The sequence below is a fragment of the Leptosomus discolor genome, chromosome 1, assembly GCF_034619465.1.
Source record: "Leptosomus discolor isolate bLepDis1 chromosome 1, bLepDis1.hap2, whole genome shotgun sequence".
Taxonomy (NCBI): domain Eukaryota; kingdom Metazoa; phylum Chordata; class Aves; order Leptosomiformes; family Leptosomidae; genus Leptosomus; species Leptosomus discolor.
In genome coordinates, this window is record NC_141391.1 from 168,836,148 (window position 1) to 168,855,160 (window position 19,013).

Consider the following 19,013-nt stretch of genomic DNA (forward strand, 5'->3'; position numbering starts at 1 on the left):
GAAATTCTTTGAAAGGGAGAAAGTTGTAACCCTTCTCAGTAGAGAACGGGAATGCCTTTACTCTTGAGGCTTTACTCTCTACCTCCAAAGTGTGGGACTGAGGAATGCTTCTCCAACAGACACCCTCTTACGCGTGGGTGCAGGTGCCTGCAGCAGCACATTGGGATGAAAGCTGTGCCCGTGGCTTCCCTCTCTCCTTCCCTTGCCCCAGCTCTTGTGGATCATCTCATCCGCTGAAGATAACCCCAGGCACACATGCACGCACTGCAGAACTACTGTCGTATTTCTCTAAATTGAGCTCACTGTGGGATGCACCTGCTCTGTAACATTGACAAAGCTGTGTTTTTCCAAATCTATGCCTTCCAGTCCTTTTTTTAAGCATTAATACACATCTCAAATCACCATTTGTTACTGACTTAATTACCGGTTGTCACCACTCAGCAAATGTTTCAAACAGCTGACAGTGGGAAACACCCTGCCATGCGCAGTATAAAAGATAAACTCTTGAAAAGGGTTCTCTAAAATAAAAAAGGAGTCATTCATAATGACACTTCTTGTGATCTTTGCCTCCTAGTGGGTGGACATGCAGAAAAATGTGCAAAAATCCTTTATCCAGGATTAATTCAGAAAAAGCTTCTCAGAGACTTTGCATAATTTTAAGAAGCTCATGGATGCCAGTGGGAGCAGCTGACGTGCCTTCTCTGGGGTCTGGGGCTCCCCCCGTGGCAGGGGGAGGCTGCAGCTCCGTGGTCTCACAGGCTAGCACAGAACAGAGTGGTGGGAGGACCTCCTGGAGCTGGAGGCTTTGCAGGGCCATGTCAGGATGAAGAACACACGCCTTCCACCTGCTCTTCAAGAGGCCACTTCCTTTAACATGAGACTTGCCAGGACTGCAGGAAAAGCAGTTTATGGCTAAATGCAAGTAGGTTGGGGTAAGAGTGGGGAAGAGTTATAGCAGAAGGGGACAAGTTGTGGTTTTTTGAGTAGCTGCAAGAGAACTCATCCTCCTCTGGCTGAGAAAGAAATCCTAACTTACAGTTTGGAACAGGATTCACATGGAAGATACGTCTTTTAAATCATACAGTGTTTATTAATAGAATACAATCTCCTTCCCTAAACCTAGATTCCCTATAGCTTGATGTCTGCTCACAGGCAGCTAACAGCCAATGTTGCTTTGTCATTTCTGTTCAGAGCTGTGGTTTTTTAGAAGCTATTTAGAGATGTCTCTTCCATTCTACTTGCCTGTGTATCTCCCCTCTGTCTGGCCAGCTTGTGGCTGATAATTCTCAGTGACTCACAGATAAAAACTATTAAAAAAAACCCCTAAGCAGTGACGCACCAGATGTGCAGTGAAATTTTAAAAACATGCTATGAGTTTTTAGGAATACATGCAATTAATATTAAACAGATGCCTGAAGTTTCCTGCACAGCTGTTTCTCTATTACGTGTCATGACTTTTAATGCCACTGAGGTGAGACACACAGACATGAGGAAATGCAGGACTATTCCAAATTCAAGCTTTTAAAATTCTAGCAACAAAGGGGGGGGGGGGGGGGGGGGAATAAAAAAAAGCCAAACCACCAAACTTCTCACAAGGCGCAAAATGGAACATTTTTGCTCTGGTGCTTCACAAAGCAGACAGCGAAGTATCTCGGTAAAGGTAACGTATATGATCTACTGATTGGTAGTTTATCATCTTTGTTAGGCAACCTTGTCTCTATTGGCTTCCTGTGATGTATCTATTTTTGCAGCAGAGATCCACTTTGTGTTTATATACAGCTACAAGGCTGTGTTTTGTTCCGGAATCCCTCTTGCTGTGTGTGAACTGTTTATACAAACTGAATAGGTCTTTTTCTAGGGAAGCTTGTCTACCAAGTTTCAATTTCCTTTTATTGGGTACATAAGCCATTTATTACCCCCCAAAAGGCCTCCCTGAAATTCACGTTGTCAGGACCTCCACAGCTGGCAAGGTGGCAATGTTACTGCAGGGGCTGTCTGCGTTGGCAGCCAGGACCATCAAGCTCCTGATGGAGCACATTGTGTCAAAAAGTCGGGACTTTAGGGTGGGATTCATTTAATCTGACATGAGGGATGGGATGGGATTCATCTCAATTAATGTACATACCTACAGCTGAGCTAGGCATCAATTACAGTCACTGGGGTGTGAGTTCACCTCATCCTAGCAAAACATATGGAAAGGTAGATGAATTACAACCAAAAGGTGCCTGCTTCTTTCCCTTGACTGTAAAAGGATGTGACAAGGATCAGTCTTGATGTAGAGGTTTCCACAGCAGATGTTTAAAGTTAGATTGATCCTTCCTTCTCTAGCTTTCTAACGCTAAATTGTTGGCCAGGTGAAAGCTAGAAGGGATGAAGTCAGGTCTCCATCTCCATCTCCTTACTTTGCTTCAGGATCACACCCTCACCCATGACCCCAGTAAGGCCTCAGCTCACCTTTTGACTGTCATGGTGCAAATGCATCGGTGCTTTCACGTTTCATATGCTCCCCACATTTATCTTTTGTGGCTCCAATTAAAGCGACACAGGAAAGCCTCTGGATGCTAAGCAGCTCCACCCCAGGCACCCTACAGGCCCTTACCCTTAGGGTGCAGTTCCCCTCCCACCCAAGGGGATCTCCTGTGGCCCCAAATTCCTCCAGCAGCAGCTGCTGTTTCTCCCTGTGTCCCTTTGGAGGCTCACTATAGTTCCAATATTTGCTCTCTCACTATTCATCGTTCCTTCTGTGGGGAGTCACAGTCACTTTATCAGCTACCAGGAGCATGCTTTCTGGGCTGAAAAGCAATTTCCTTTTCTGCTCTTATTGCAGGATCCTAAGAAGGGTTTGATTTATGCCATCAGTTTTAGATTTAAAAATCTTCAGCTTCACCTAGGTACATTTCCTGGAGATCGGCAATGCTTAGTATAGTAAGCATTTAGTAACGCTTAACAGATGAGCAATTCTGTTATGCCATATGATCATCTCTTATACACTAGGTCTGGATTTTTTCTACCATGTTAGTTATAGTCACTGTCAAATGGTGCCATTGATCTTTTCCTCTTTCTCTTACCAAGCTATGTTCCCAGGAGAGTTCACAGCAGTGAACGTGGCATCCCTTCGATGCTGCTTCTGATCAGCTGCACTTCTGTCTTACTTTTGTGCAGCACTCCTACTTTGCTGCTATAACGGTCCTTAAAAAACATAAGCGTTTGCCAACACTCTCAAGTACAGGAGGACACAATGGCACTATCTGAGAAATGCTGGCTTTTCAATGAAAAACACTGCTGTTTGCCAGGGGAAGTAGCATTCACCACTGCATGGATAGCTCCAGCTCAATGGGCCACACTCATTGTTGCCGGGTTTCTGCTGGGCTCATCAGCAGTACACCACGGGGCCGGTTACCCTGGCCGTGCCCACAGCCTGGGTATGGAGCAGTGCTCCTGTGTGCCCCGGGGCACTTGCACAGCACACCCAGCCGTCAGCTTCCACGTCGTTCAGATCGGTGAAGCCCAGGCTGCCTTCACAGTTGGTCTGGCCAGGCAGCCATATGCCTTCGAGTCCTGCTAGGAAGGCACCCGGATGACTCTTGTGCCCAGCGTGTCCGTGTGGTACCGCTGTGGGGTGGAAGTGAAATGGGAGCGGGCAGGCTGATGGCACCATGCACGCCTTTGCAGTCCGGCAGGGAGGTCTCTCTGCGGGGGGATGGTGAGAAGGAGCAAGATGGACTAAAATGTGCCACCACGGTCCACCTTGAGGGTCCATGCAGGCCCACGCTGAGAATGTCCACGGTGCAGGAGGCAGAGCAGGACTGGCTGTGAGCATGGGTCAGGCCCACCTCGGGTCCAGCCAAGAGGTGCCCTGAGGAGCGAGCAGGAGAACGGGCCTCCGCACTGGACCCTTTCCTCTTCTCCATGCTGAAGGCGCTTTATTTATAACACTTAGGAGAATAAACCTGCATTTTCAAGACAAGACACTCGGGAGAGTTTTTGAAGCAGCTGATGATTCAGTTATCTTATTCCGTTTCCCAAGGAACCAGCTGTGTTGTTTGCCGGTTTACTGAAGCGAGGCTATGTATCAACTCACAGCCCCACTGGGCAAGCCCCTTCCAGCCTCAGAGCAGCAGGCACGTTTCTCCAGCCAATGGAGCCTGACCTTCTCATGATGCTCTCCGGCTCCATCATAGCTGCACCCAAGGGCTCGGGTGGTAAAACATGTCCCAAAACTGGGGCCTAAAAACCCACAGGAGGCCTTGGATGGGGTGGCTAGGGCTCATCGTCCAGCCTTGTACAGCACATGTCCCGACACTGACCCAGCACTCACAGCCCCCATGTGGGGATGCCATGGTGACCATGTGCCCCTCGGGCGGCACCGGGTGGGAAGGAACGATGGCCAGAAGGGTTTGCTGTCGGACATGCTTGGCCAGGCGCCTGCTGGCGCTCCTTTTGGGTGACGACTTTGCTTCAGTCTCTCATGGCTTGTCACCTCGCCAGGATGCACGCCTCGTGGGATTAGGTTTTGGAAATCGCAGCTGTGTGCCCTGTGAGCAATGTCCCTTCTAGGAAAGCACATTAAACCTTGGAGCCAGCCTGTCAGCTGGATTTCAGGGTGAAATCTGATGTGTTGGTTGTGTCTGCCTGGGAAAAATAAAAAAAAAAAGAGAAAGAAAAATCCTATCTCTTGTGGCGTCTGCTGGCGTCAGAGGACACATATCCCGGCGCGTGGCCTCGTGGCAGGGACAGAGAGCCAGCAGGCAGGGACCTGGGGCACTGCCGAGGACAAGGCTGTGCTGGGAGCAAGCCCTCTGGGAGCTCCAGAGCTCATTCCTTCCTCTCCTGATCTTTTTATTCTTGTCTTCTACATGCTCACGCACACGTGTTCCTCTCTGACCTGTTTGCTATTCCCTGTCTTTACCAGGTGCCTGGGGGCTGACTCACCAGGGCCCTGAGCTGACATGGAAGCAGAGAAGCCGACAACCCGTGACACAGAGCCCAGTCTGCAACTGAAACAGAAAAAACACAGTCCTCAAATTCACAACAAGCTGGTCAGACAGACTCAGGGCTTCATTTCCAGCCTGGTTTTCTTCACATCTTTGCTATTACTCTTGTCTGCTTCTATGATGTGCTTCTTGCTTCATATAGCTAGTTTCAGGGGGGTTGGGGGCTTTTTTTCAGAGTTCTGTGGGACCCAGCGTCTCGGTGCTGAGTGAGAAAACCTGTGTGTATCACCAGGAGAAAAAAGGCTGGTCTCCTCTTCAAGGCCCAAGTCGACACGCTTTGCACCATGGCTGAGAAGCATGCCCGTGCTCCTCAGAGCTCCCTCTGCTCTGCAGAGGTTTCAGTGCTCCACCCTGCTCGCTGTGCGATGGCCGCTTGCTCAGACAGCAAACCCCAAGCCTGCATTAAGCTAATAATCTTGGGCTTGCTATGCCTTCATCAAACTCTCCTCATCAGAAGTCTGCATCGCTCTACAAGTTGCAGCCTGAAGTGGTTTCTCAGCTGTTGCAAAGTCAGGACCAGCAATGGAGAGGAAGAATATGTAATTACTGAGGCTCATTTCATATGCAGACATCAGACCCGACAGCACAGCGAGCCCAGCGCAAGGCAAGTAAAATTCCTTCAGAAGCCTTGATTTCCCAGGTCCCTACGTGGCTTGTTTGTTAATCCTGAGATTTTTCTCAGAAGTCTTTATTATCCAGAACAGGGGTGTGTGCTGATCGCACACTGCTTCTTGGAAATTACTGGGAGGCAGCTTACTGGGAGGTAATTCTAGATGGGAATCTGAACAAAAGGTGTTGCTTAAGCATTTTGAAGAATAATTGAGCACTTGCTATGCAGTTTGTTTAATAACCTGAAAGACGGATCCTTATCAGGAGTCTCCACATGCTTGTTATTCAATTGCTTTCTTATTTAAATAAAGTGTAGCAAATGTGTCCATAAAAATAAAATTACCTCATAAAAGGCGGTATCACTGAGGTCTGCCTACTCAGATAATTGAAAATTACGTTTTCCTGTTAGTATGTCTTTATATCCTTTTTTTTTTTTTACAGGGCTGTTGGGTGCCTGTTGTGCTTTCAAAGGCAATGACTGTGCCATGCGTCCCCAGCGCCGTTCCTGTTAAGGTGCCACGACAGCGGTTGTCATTGTTGGCTTGTCCCAACCAGCCTCAGCCAAGTGAGAACACTCCCAGCCCCTTCCTGGAGTTCACAGGCTTGTGAGCTGGGAAGCATCACCCTCCTGGTGAAAAAAGTATCACTGAAAAATCAAAATGAACATCAGAGTGTAAGAGTCTTTGCGTGTCTTCTTCCTAGGGAACAGTGTTCAGCATGCGTGCAAAAAAAATTACTCCCACTCTAGTTTGTAATGATTCCCTTCAGGATAATACAAAATTAGCAGTGCAAAGAAGGAAGATCAAAGTCAATAAAAATAAAATAGCTAATGATTGAAATCACAGTGAACAGCAACATGCAGATGTCCCAGATGCTAGAAGAGTTTGCATACTTTGAAAGTCAGAAGGGCTAATTTTGAGGCCCACACCTGAGCTGCATGCCGTGGGGCAGGCTGACTTACAGCTGTGGAATGGCCAAGTGCAAGCATCCTTATCACAGGGCAAAACTCACTCTACCAGCACAGAAATCAAACCAGGAAGCAAGTGCTGGATCAGCTCTGAATTTAAGAAAAAAAGGGCACTGTTAATCAGAAAATAACTATTGACACTGGGAATGTACGTTCAACTAGAAACATTGCTGTTGGGATCTGCACTTCTGCAGTGCTCCCAGCTAAGGTGTTGTCCTACCCTGCCCTGAGCCTGCTCATGGAGGAGACTCTGTCATGCAGAAAAAAGGACTTTGGGCAGTTAAATATTATGCCTAGACACACATTCCTCAGGAAGGGCTATGACAGCACTCATAGAAGAGTAATAACTAGCCAGTAAGTGAAAACAGCCTCTGAGTGTATGCTGCAAGGAGCTCTTAAGGATGTCTCTGTGTGCCCTCTTTCTGTGAATGAACTTGCTGCCGATGTAGAGGAGGTCTGGGTGACATCCCAGGGAGCTGATGGCCTCTCGACACACACCACATGAATGTTAACACTGGCCATGGCAACTCACGTTGCCTACTTTGCCTTCACAGGGTCTAGGGGTTTTGTCCCCCTTCCAGGCAGAGGGCAGTTCACGTACTTGGCTCATTCAATCATCTACGCCCTTTTCTAAGTCTGAGAGCAAGGGCTGGTGCTGCGTAGGTCAGAAATGAAAGTCCTAAAGATAGAAGCAAAAAAGACGTGTAGTTCATTTTGCTGACATTAGGTTGCGTTTCTTTTGGGTCCTTGTGGGTTTGGATCCTTGATCTCGAGGTGGAAAACTCCATGAATCTATTAGCAATCTCCTGAGCCATCAAATCCCACCTCTTAGGGGATTATTCACATTCCAGAACTCAAAATGATCTCGGTTTTGGAAACATACCGATATCCTTTGCTGAATGGCTCCACTCCTCTGTTCTTTTTCCTTCCTCATGACGCTTACTTTGAAGTGCATAGTGCAAAGTAGCACTTGAGGCAGTGAAAGGAGGACCCCATAACCTAGAGTGCTTACTACACCCGCAAAAACCCCTTTCCTTTTTATTGCCCCAAATCCATAAAGACTGCTTTTCAAAGGGAGGTAGTAAAAGTACCACGCTTCAGCAGGTTCCAATTAAAGAAGGTCTAATCCAAAGCGCATTGAAGTTAATAAGAGACTTTTTGTCTCTTTGCTGTTGGGGCTTGGACCAGACATCAGTGTCAGAAATGGTATCTGTAACACGTGCAGATGTTTTAACGCAGCCACTGCTGCAGGAGTGCCAGGAGCCTTCCCGCGCCATTATCAGCTCGACTGATCATCCAGCTCTCCCCAACAGCTTCAAAGGGAAATTGCCAATTCATCTTTTTTTCACAACTAAAATGCTAGGTTCAGAAGTGAATTCTGCTAAAACACATAGTTCTTTTTTTAATCTGGAAAGATATTTTGAAAGATTATTTCCGTTTCCAGCAAATGTTCCTTTTTCTCAGAAAATCAGTTAAAAAGACACAGTATTTAGGCCAAAAAAAGCCAAATCACTGAATTTATTTTTAGGTCTATTTATCAGGTGATAGAAAGACACCTTGAAAGTCAAAATTCTTTTCATTTAGTGAAATCTGGATAAAGCTTTTGAATATTCACTGTAAAGATACAAAGCTTTTAGGAACTGCTTTTTTCAGCTATACTTCTACTATGCCTTGACATGACTCTATGGTTATGGAGAATATGGAACCTTATAAACAGATTAGCTCTCAAAGACTGGTTTTATGTTCAGTAAGAAACAAAATTGGCAGCATGACCACATTTAGCATCGGATGAGCGTGTCTTTTATGTTCTTTGAATATAATATGACTTTGTTTATTTTCCCAGCTTTTTGCAAAATGTTTTATTCCATAGACCAATGACTGTCATAACATATGACTCAAGATGGAAATTTCCCCCACATCACCTGGGAGAAGCGGCTCAAAGATGACTGCATTTTCATTTTACTCCACGCTCCAGACACCGTTCAATGCAGCGTAACGTCTCCATGGCATGGTTCTACCCTGAGGAGATCCCCCCTTTGTGATCATCCATGCTGCTTTATACAGGTGGGAAGTAGTGCTCTTGGACCTTGCCTATTGCTATGCTGAGAGTCCACCTGTACTTGCAGTGTACAAAACAGCTTTTATAAAACCTACGTACCACTTAGGAGAGTTAAATGGGCTCTCAAAGTCTCCATTATAGACAAGGAAGAAAATCAATGACTACTTTTTCCAAAGACTAGAAGTTAAGCCATCCATTTCAGTGGAAGGTCCAGCAGGGGCCACCTTTATGCTTTCCTCTCTCAGGGCTCCTAAACACTGCCACAAATAAGCAGATAGCAATAATACTATTTTCACTAGAAAGGCTTTTTCAACATCGGTTAAGAAACCCAAACACATCAGAGGGCAGTTGTTGCTGGTTAACCCTTGCCCCTGAGACCACGCACTAGCCCGAAGCCTGGAGAGGGCCACGTGCCTCACTGCAATTGATGAGCAGTGGAAAAGGGACGAGTCCTTGCTGTGGACAGATCCTGGCAGTCAGCCCGCCCTGTGCACCAGTCCTGGGGGCACAGTGGACAGGGAGGACAGGAGTCCCTGCGCAAGTCCCCTGTCATCACGCAAACTGGTGGCGCAAGGGAGTTGAGGTGAAGGGAAAGATGAGGAAATTTGCTCACTGAGTTGCCTCACTCCTGAACAATACTCAAGCTGCAGGCTTGTCTACGAGTCAGATTTAAATAAATAACATTTGCTCCCAAATTAGCCAGAGAAGAATAAACATTTTAAGACCTTTTGGCTGTCCTAAGAGAGAATGAGGCCTTACTATACATCTGAAGAATTAAATTGTCTTAATTGCATCCTTGTGTAAAATAGAGCATTACATACAGAAGAAAAATATTTAAGTGGATGGAAAAGTCCACTGTGTTAAAGGAATACTACTGTCAAGTTAAATATGTCCCTGCATTTGTGTGGTGCAAAACCAAGCTTTAATAAAACTGAAGAGTCTAATAGGAACATTTCCATGAATTTAAAAATAACAGCAACGGAAACAATCTCATAAAATAAGTAAACCTTTCCCTTCAATATTTGCAACTCAAGTATTATAGCATTAATTTAGGGCCTGGGAATGTGAAAGTAACTATAAATGATGAATTAAGTGCTTTGTTCTGCAATAGGAGAGGCCAGGTTTTAAACTCCTTATTTATCTGTGGCTCCAGCAATTTCAGTACCACTGCTGGGTTGCAGAATTTAGCCCACATAAAGACCGATTTAACAGGTTTCCAGTGGCCCACAGTAGATACATAGAACGATGACTGACTTATGAGGAAGGCTTCTTTGGTATGACAACTCACACCTACTCCAGGCTGTTTTCTTAACCATTAAAAATACTCCGAATGTACTAGTTATGGATAACCTGACATTAATCTTACAAATTAAGAACATGAAATGCAAAGATCACCCAGAGAAGCAGGTACCAGGGCCCTGTGAGTGTGCCCATTACACTGCTTTACCACCCGGACTGATTGCCTTCCTGGAGCACTGCGGTTATGCTGGGTTAACTGGGGATGACCAGTCTGTGTTAAGACTTAGTCTGTGCTGGCCCAGAACAAAAGGTACTTGCATTTACGTCACCAGGAGCCAGCTTCTTCCTCTAAATCATGTTTCCAGTAGTTCTCCTGCTCCCCACCTCCTGCTTTTGCTCCTCCAAACTGCTGCCAGGGATACTGCTTTGCCCCTCTTCCCTAACATGCAGACCGCGCTCCTGCCCATCTCACTGGCAGAACTGCTTCAGAGTCCTCATCACACTCCTCTACACTCGGCCATGCTCATATGAATTTGCCAAATGTCTCTACACCTGCTCTAGGATGGTTTTCAACCAAAAAAAAAAGAATATGCTGGCATTAAAGCATCATGAAACAGAAAAATAAATAAATACTAAGGCCTAAATTGATTTACATTGTTTATTTGGCACTTGTTGGTAGACTTAAACTCTGTAAGTAGCCATAATAGGATGTGACTAGTTAAGATCTGAGTGAGGTATAACAGGATCATGATTTACTGAAGGTCTGAACTGTACACAGAAGATTAAAACCAAAATGCCACCAGATTGCTTTGGGACCTGCAGGAGCTGATTCTGCCGGGACACGTTTTCTGTTTCCGTGCTTCTGAAAATCAAGGCAGCCAGAATTTTCTTAAAATCACTTTGTCTTTTCTAATTCTCGGATGTCTTCCAAAATCCGGGTATAGGAAGAATTAATTTTTTTTTTAAAGGCAGTAAAATTCATTCTTGCCCTAATAAAGACTTCTGACAAGGCTGTAAAGCTGTTAAATTATATGGGGCAGATCTTGTAGGATGGGAATTTACTTGGCAATGACTCTGTAGATAAACACTCTACCGTAACTTGCTCATGAATAGACCTGGAAACCCTGCATCCAAACTTCGTTCCTCATTTACTGTACAGCAAACTGCTCAGGGAGAATTAAAAAGTATGCTGCCTCTTATTATCAGGCCTCAGGGAGCAGCTGGTCACTTCCATCACCTTTGGATAGTCCGCACTGGTCAGCAAAAACCTCAGTGGCTTCTTCCAACAGGAAGAAAATCTCCTTGGCAGGTGGGAAGGAGGAGAAAAGCCCAAGCTTTACTGTTCTTCTGGATAAAATCTAATAATTACTGGTGGCACAATTGCAGCTGGCAGAGAACTGGGGACAGGAGTGTTGAAGCTGTCCCCATTAGGTGCAGAAAAGCTGGTAGAAAGCAAATGAGCCTGGTGGATGGCACAAGCTGGAAGGAGAGCAGTCCATCCTGACCAGAAAGGACGTGCAAGCTTTAGTACCCTGTTGGGCATGTGGCAGCCACAGAAAGGTGCCTATGGACATTTGACCTAAGAGTAGAACTTCTGTGAAACAAGATTGCCTGGATCCAGAGCACAGTAAAAAGACTCATCTCCCAGTTTATTAGCAAACACGGACAGCTTAGAAGTTGTCTCATTTTTTAGGCCTCTTCTCTCTCTGTTTGCCTGTTCCTGCCTATCTTCTGGTCACTTTTCTACTGCGTGTCTTCCCTGAGAAATCCCCACCCATGCTATGCTAAGAGATGGCATATATGCATGGGGTGTGTCTCCTTGCAGAAACCGATAGCCATTAAATAAAAATGGGAAGAAACCTCACAGGCACACTAGGTTCCTGTTACTTCCACTTAGGGCCAGTTTCAAAGACAGACTAAGGTGACAGCCATCTATCCTAGCAAGAAACTGTATGTGCTAAAACTTTTATAAATGTGAAATTAGCCACCTGCAATAACTGTTGTAAAATTGTTAAATTAGTAACAGCGATTATTCTCATTTCTTGCTGGGATATCAGGGAACTAGCATGGGACAGCAGTAAAAAAGGCTCTTACATAGTCCAGAAAATAGGTTAAACCAAGTGTTGCTCCTGCAATGAAATCAGAAACCTTGCTGAACTCACTGCAGGGCCTCCTGCTTGCAAGGATTTTAAGTGTCACCCTATAGCCCCACGGGAATAATACAAAAGCGAACAGGAAAGAGTGATCCATTTTTTAATGCCTGCTAAAAATTAATCTGGCATGAAAAGAATTACAAGTCACAAGATGCCATAGAAAACTGGAATGTTTAAGCTTAATAAAACCACAGTTCCTGACCCCATTTTTTTCTAGTTTGAGGCATTAGATCTTCAACATACATTTCAGTGAATCCTCTTTATTTAATTTAACTAATTACTTGAAAGCTCCCAATCAATAGCAAGGCTTCACTCAAGCATGTACTGTATCACAGAAGGATCCACTTCTTCTGCCATCAGACCGGCTTGCAGACTTTGGATTGTTGCTTTTTTCCCCAAACGCTGTCTCCACAGAACAAATGCAGCTACGATCTGTGACTGCAGGTTGTGAGGGTGATTGACTTTACATCGATAGATGTCAGTATGGGACAAACCCAAGCACAGAACTATATGCTCCCATTCGGGTCCCAGTCTCCTCGCAAGCTTGTTCAGCTGCTGATCTGTTGGTGAAGTCTTCAAAATACACGGTGCAATTTCAGTTACATCTGTGAAAAAAAAAAAAGAAAATGTGTATACACGTCACTAGGCAATGCTGCAAATATTAATGTAAGTCCTTGACAAAGAAGGGAATAAGCAAAGCTGAGGTGAAAGAATTCATTAATTAAAGAAACAGAACACACACTCACGCAGAAAAATTAATTACATACTCAACCAGAAGATTAATTAGAGCAAAACTAATGCTCAGTGGACCACACTAGGGAGCCTTGAGGGTTTGGGTGTCAACAATCCAGATACCAGAATTCTATTCCAATGCCAAGACTTCCAAAAGTAATTATAGATTTTGGGGTAGCGAACAAGAAAGGTTTTCAAGGAACAGGTTGCCAGCAGCCACCACCTTCTGAAAAAATCAATCTGCTTGCACCAGTATGATATAGTGACAAACGACAAATATGGGACCAATAACACCTTATTACTCCTATTCTGTGACTCTGTTTATACACTTCAGAAACAACTTTTATTCCTTAGTTACTAGCTATTACTCTGGGTTTTTTTTCTGAGGGCTATTCACAGGAACAGCCACATTTCCTGCCCTCAGGAAATTCTTCTGTCTCCTAAGATGCTACTTACTCTTTGTGCCCTGTCATATATGGCAAACTTGTCTTAAGGACACCAGCTTTGGGGGCTTTTATTCTACATGAATGAACCCATAAGCACGGTTCAGGTGAACCCAAATGAACAGGGCATCTGCTCTGTTCTCCAACACAAATTATGATTCCTAATCCATTGTCCCAGTTGTACTCCTGAAAAACAGCATGTATGTGCTACAACCCCATTCATCTGGCCTCCCTGAAGCTGTTTTCAGGAGAGTGCAAGGAAGTCCCGTGTTCTCTCAGAGATTTCTGCCCTATGTCCCTCAGTATTGCCAAAATATCGAACATGCCCCACAATGCATTCTTCATCCGAGAAGATGTTTAGCATCGAACCGGTACCTGAGTCACAGAGGGCAGGATCAATGCAATGACCAAAACAGCTTTCACAGGAAGCATTAAGTAGCTGTAATTATCAGCAGCAAAAATCTCTCAGGGACTAAACCAAATATTTCTTAGAAACACAAGTGATCTCTTTGTGTATTCCCTATGGTAATCTGATCATCTCGTGGAAAAAAAAAAAGCATCAATACAAGCAGAGTTAATACCAGAGTGAGAATACAGTGCTATTCAGAAACATGCTGTATGGGATCCATCTCACCTAACTACAGATAGCCCCTCCTGAACTAATTATACCAGGATTAATTCTCACTAAGGAGAAAAATAGGCTCCTCTAGAATGCAATCCATCTCACTTGAGAGATGTCTAAAATAATCAGATTAATTACTCCTCTAAACATGTACATTTCTCTCCACCGACTGGGTATAAACTGAGATGTTGACATCAATGCTGTAAACACCCAGTGCTGGTGAAATGATTCTCTGCCTGTAAATTCAAACCACATACTAGTTACTTTTAAAAAGGTGCATTTAAATAAGCAGTGTAAGACATCCATAGAGCATATTTGCTCTTTGATACCCTTGGCGATCACGAGCTGAAATGAAGGGTCAATCCAGCCTGCAACTGCTGCTCTACTTTTGTTGCTGAAGATACTGCGTCAAAACGGAGCAAAAATATCCCCAAGAAAACGCTAATTATAGCCTGTCGGTCTGAAGCAGCAGGCTCCCTACAGAAGAGCCGCTTTGCAAAATCTAATTTATAGCTCCAATATCATGCTCGCAGTCTCCACTACAGCAGAACAGCAACTCTAGAAAGCACCACTCCTTCATTTTACGAAAAGTAATTCTTTTTGCATAGAATACCCAGAGCCTGCAAACGTTTGTATGATTTAAGCCAAATCATACATAAGCACTATACAAAGCTGCTTTGAGTAAAGGGAAAATTGCTTTCTGAAGAGTATTTAGGTCCCTTTGATCCTTCTGTCTTAAGACTGCCAAAGGAACCTGGGGCAAGTGGCCAGTTTGGGGACAGGGCAGAGGATGCACAGCTCCTGAAGAAGGCTGAGCAATACTGGTGGGGCTGTCCTATGCTGTCACATCCCACGTGATACCAGCTCCACAGGTAAGTCAGGATGACGGAGTGCCTTTCATGAATGCAAATATTTGAGAATAACTAAAATTTAAAATAAATATAGCTGCATTGTGCTGTCGCCAACACTACTTTTTGCTGTTAAACCCTTGTATTGTCTTATGGTCAGCTACTAAGCATAAAGCAGTATGGCCAAAGGAGCGCTACCTGCCAGCCTGGGCTTTCTGCTCTCACACCGGAATCTTTATACTTCATGTTCACTAGCAGAATGATTTTATGATACGGAAATGTGATCAAGCAGGGAGGCCTAACAATAATACATGTCAGCTTGCCCATCCAGCTTTTGATATTAGGCAGATTTTTTTACTACAACAACTATCTTGCCTTTAGCCTGTTATCAGCCCTTTAATGAAATAAATAAGAATAAAACCCATCCAGGAAATCTTTTCATCTTACACTACCATCTGATTCTAATATGGATGTGGAAAATTCTGGGACAGAAGCCAAATGTTAAATTTAATACAAAGGACTGTTATTTTAGTCCCATTTTATTTTCTGTGATAGCTCTTTTTCAGCTATGATACAAAGTCACCGAGGAAAATCTGAGACAAGTATTACATGACGGGCAATATTATTTAGAGGTATAGAGAAATATTTAGTAAGATCTTTCAGTTATGACAAATGCAAAATCACAAAAAGATCTGGATATGTTCTAGGATTAATGCCACTCTTAATTTAATAAACATAACGGCATTTCAGGTAAAAGGGAAATGAGTTTTCTGTGCTCAGCAACCAAGCTGCTTTGAACACACTGCAAAAACATTAAAGATGCCTTTTTTCAGTTATGTTTACTACAGACCCTCACTTATAATCTCCATTTATCAGGAACTGCCTGAGGGAGGTAACAAGATTAGAGCAAAAGTTTCCATTATGCAGATCCTGCAGTTGCATTTCAAAGGTATATTTAGGATACCAAGACCTCAATTCAGCAAAAAATGTGAAGCCCTTCTTGCTTACGTTAGTATGCTTCAGCTTGGCAAGACGAGGACTGCACTGTTAGAAATGGGAAGAAGCGGGACTTGAGGCACCACCAGAGGCTATTGAGAGTTTCCCTGGAAGAGGCAATTTGAGGTGCTGTCACCTCCAGCGAGCACACTGAGAGAAATATCGTGTCCAGCTGTGGACATGGTCTATGCCGCAAAGCGCCAGGGCCACACACTGCGGAGGTTTAGAGGCTAAAGTCTTGCTGTTCACCCTGAAGCCATTAAGTCCCTGAGGAATGGGGAGCTGATGGTTTTGTGCTGGGGAGCAAGCCAGCCTGGTGCAGAGCTGCTTTCCTGGGATTGCCAGCCGGCTCACTGGTGCATTGGTTGGGACCAAGAAAATTCCCTTTCTCTGGGCTGGAGGTGGGGAGGACATTTTCCATCCTGGTTTTGGAGCTGAAACCAATCCAGAGAAAGACCCGCAGCCACTTCTATTCGAAGTTGCAACATGAGGGAACACGCTTCTCCTTGTCTCCAACTCTTGCTGGTCAAGGAAGCTCATCCACACTAAGCCTTTATCGTAGCTGTCCCAGTTAAAAAAACAGAAGTTGACAACTTCTGGCCTGTGTGTACATCTGTGCTTCCAGACCACTGCACAGACCAGGAGAGTCTGTGGAGTGTGGACAGGAAACAGAACTGGATATAAATAGACAGTATCACAGATACGTACCAGACAAAACAGAGTAACCCAGATACCAAAGCTATAGATGAGGTGAAGGCAGCTGGTCACCACTTTTGCATTTCCTTTTCTTCAGGACCTCTCCAGCTTTAAGTAGGAGATTCCAAGAAGATCTTGCAACAATCAGGGGGATGGAAAATAAACTCACCCCAGCTCTGTCCCGCTTGGCACAAGAGGGAGGATGCAAGATAAAAGTCCAGTGAAAATGGGCTTTGAATCACTTAAAAACTTTTTTTTGGTTTGTTTTTGCTTTTTTTTTCTCATCACCATCTCTAGGTGATGAAAAAAGCTGAGATCATCTCTTAGACTGTCTTGCGCCATGGGAAAATCTTTATCAGCATTGAGAAACTGACCTCCTGCCCTCCATGCTGCTTGAAGGCAGTGGGGAGCAAAAGAGCTTGGCTCCAACACAGGACACAGCAGGAAAAAGTGCTGAGGCATTTTTGGGTAATCTGCAAAGCACCCAGCTGATTCATCAGAACTGCTGGCAGCCCAAAGTGCCTTACAGTTTTCTCTAAAGGACCCTTCTCCATGTAAGTGTGACTTCTCTGCACATGACCAAAAGCATCTGTTGGAGTTTCAGGGAGCCTCGACTCTTATGCAGTCAATACATTTTTACACAATGCAACACAAAAACAACTTTTTGCCTTTTGCTCTTTGCTGTGTAAAAAGGGACTTTGATGGAAATGATGCACCTGAATCCAAAGTGCTGAAAAAGTCTCAATCAACTGCAGCCTACTTCTGCCAGGACAACTCCACAGGCAGTTCAGGAGGCAGTTTGGGAGCCAGGGATACAATGGCCCACCTCTTCTCTAATAACTATCTAATAAACCTGTCCTTTGGGAAAGGATGTTCTGGTGACTGGTCTCTGCTTTCAGCACTGCCTCTGTATTTTATTCATTTAAATGACCATGTACATACTCGTTGGATACGAAGACAGAAGCAGCCCTGGAAGAGGAGATAGGAATCCAGGTCTCTGTGCTGCACATCCTAATGCTGAGGTGCACACAGTCATGCTCCTCTTCATTCCCTTTCTCTGGAAAGATCATTCCAGCAAAAAATGTAAAGATTTCCCTGGGAAGGGTCAAGAATGTTTCCCAGACTCTAAAATGGAGCCTGGTGGAAAGAAAACTCTCCTGGTAATTAAGAGGTATACTGAAACAGAGCAAAATTGAATGCAGGAGCCCTTGGCAGAAACGATGTTAGGCAAATGCTCTAATTTTTAAATAATCACATCAGAAACATGTAGGTGATCATGGGCTTCAGGCCCTGCATAACTGCAATGGGACTATAAAAAAGGAATAACTGCTTAGGCACGCATCTGGCCTCAGCATCTCCTACGGACAGGTGAACAGAGTCCTTCAGTGATCTGGACTCAAGTCGCTAACTGTTTTTCGCTTGACCCTCTTACCAGATCCTGCTCATAATTTCTGAAGAGTTCAAAGCAATCATTTCAGAGTCCTCTTTAATTGTCTTTCCTGGCATCTGGAGTACAGTTCTTCCCTGAGAAGTCTAAAGTTAGATCAAGCAGTTCCACAAGCAGCAAACCAAAGAAGCTTTGTTTTTCCCGGGTGCGAGTCCTACAGCTGACTTGTGCTTCAGGACATCTCTCCTCCAGCTGCTTACCAATTCTCAAGACACTCATGAAACTTCTCCTCTCTGCAACAGCAACTACTCAGGCTTCTTGAAGTTGGCCATCAGGTTCAGAAGCTATGAGGTGTACATGCATACACGCAACGGCCCACAGCAGGGTTGCACACAGTCTTGGTTACTATAGAAAATTATGCTAAAAGGGACCTTGAAGCTCCACAGAGCCATCGTGGCTAACGTGCCAGCAGCCAGTAATATCTGGGGCACTTCAGCTAAAGGGAAACATATATAATAAAGAATCTAGTGCCATGCTTTGCTTCCCTCCAGCTCCCTTGGAGCTCAGCGCACTTGTTCAACTAGCCTGAGCCACAAACCCAGAAGTGGGTACTGAATGGGCATGGTCATGGTTACCAGACTGTGTGCTGTGTGTTTTGGCAGCTGTGTTATGTTCCAGAAATTATTTAATGACTGAATGTCACAACAGCAAACAACTTGCACATAACGAGGTATATCTGCTTTAAAGTGACATCCCCTTGGCCTTAGCACAACAGTAGAAGTGGGTCACGAAGCAGAACAACACTTGGTGGATCAGGTTGGGACAGGCTTTCAAGAGCAGTGAGGTGGGGTTGCAGAACCTGAATTGGAAGGTAAGTGTCTAACGCTCCCACTAATGGAGAGATTGGAGACTTCTGAGAGCTTCAGCCCCCCCTTGAGCTGCCAGAGATGCTGGATGAAAGAGAAAGCAGAGAGTAAGTGTTCTGAGGGATCCCAGTGGCTGCTATAGATCACTGAAGTCAAAGACCAGATCATGGAGGTCCTGGTGAGAAGGGTGGAATAAACAGAAGGTGCTACCGGGTAACTGCAGGGGGTGGCTTGGCTCGATTTGTTAGAAAAGGGGATGGGAGGTGACAGTGGGCCTCCGTTTGTACGGCTGCTCTTCTGCTTTCTTGTTCAGCTGGTCTCTTCCAACCCTGTCCTAACAGGCAGAACTGCAGGCAAATGCCTGCCCTCTTCCTACAGCGCATCCAAACTCATGAGCTCTAA

At 44.8% G+C, this 19,013-nt stretch overlaps 1 protein-coding gene across 2 annotated transcripts in view; it reads right to left on the minus strand.

The window, feature by feature from the left end:
- Window positions 1–12,330: 12,330 nt before the first annotated feature.
- The window catches only part of CRADD (CARD and death domain containing adaptor protein), a 76,693-nt gene continuing 70,010 nt past the window's right edge, over window positions 12,331–19,013 (minus strand). For both annotated transcript variants that reach the window (XM_086470994.1, XM_009953542.2), the window contains one exon: window positions 12,331–12,626. In XM_086470994.1, coding sequence (XP_086327120.1) covers window positions 12,331–12,626 — 296 coding nt within the window. The remainder of the gene's footprint in view (window positions 12,627–19,013) is intronic.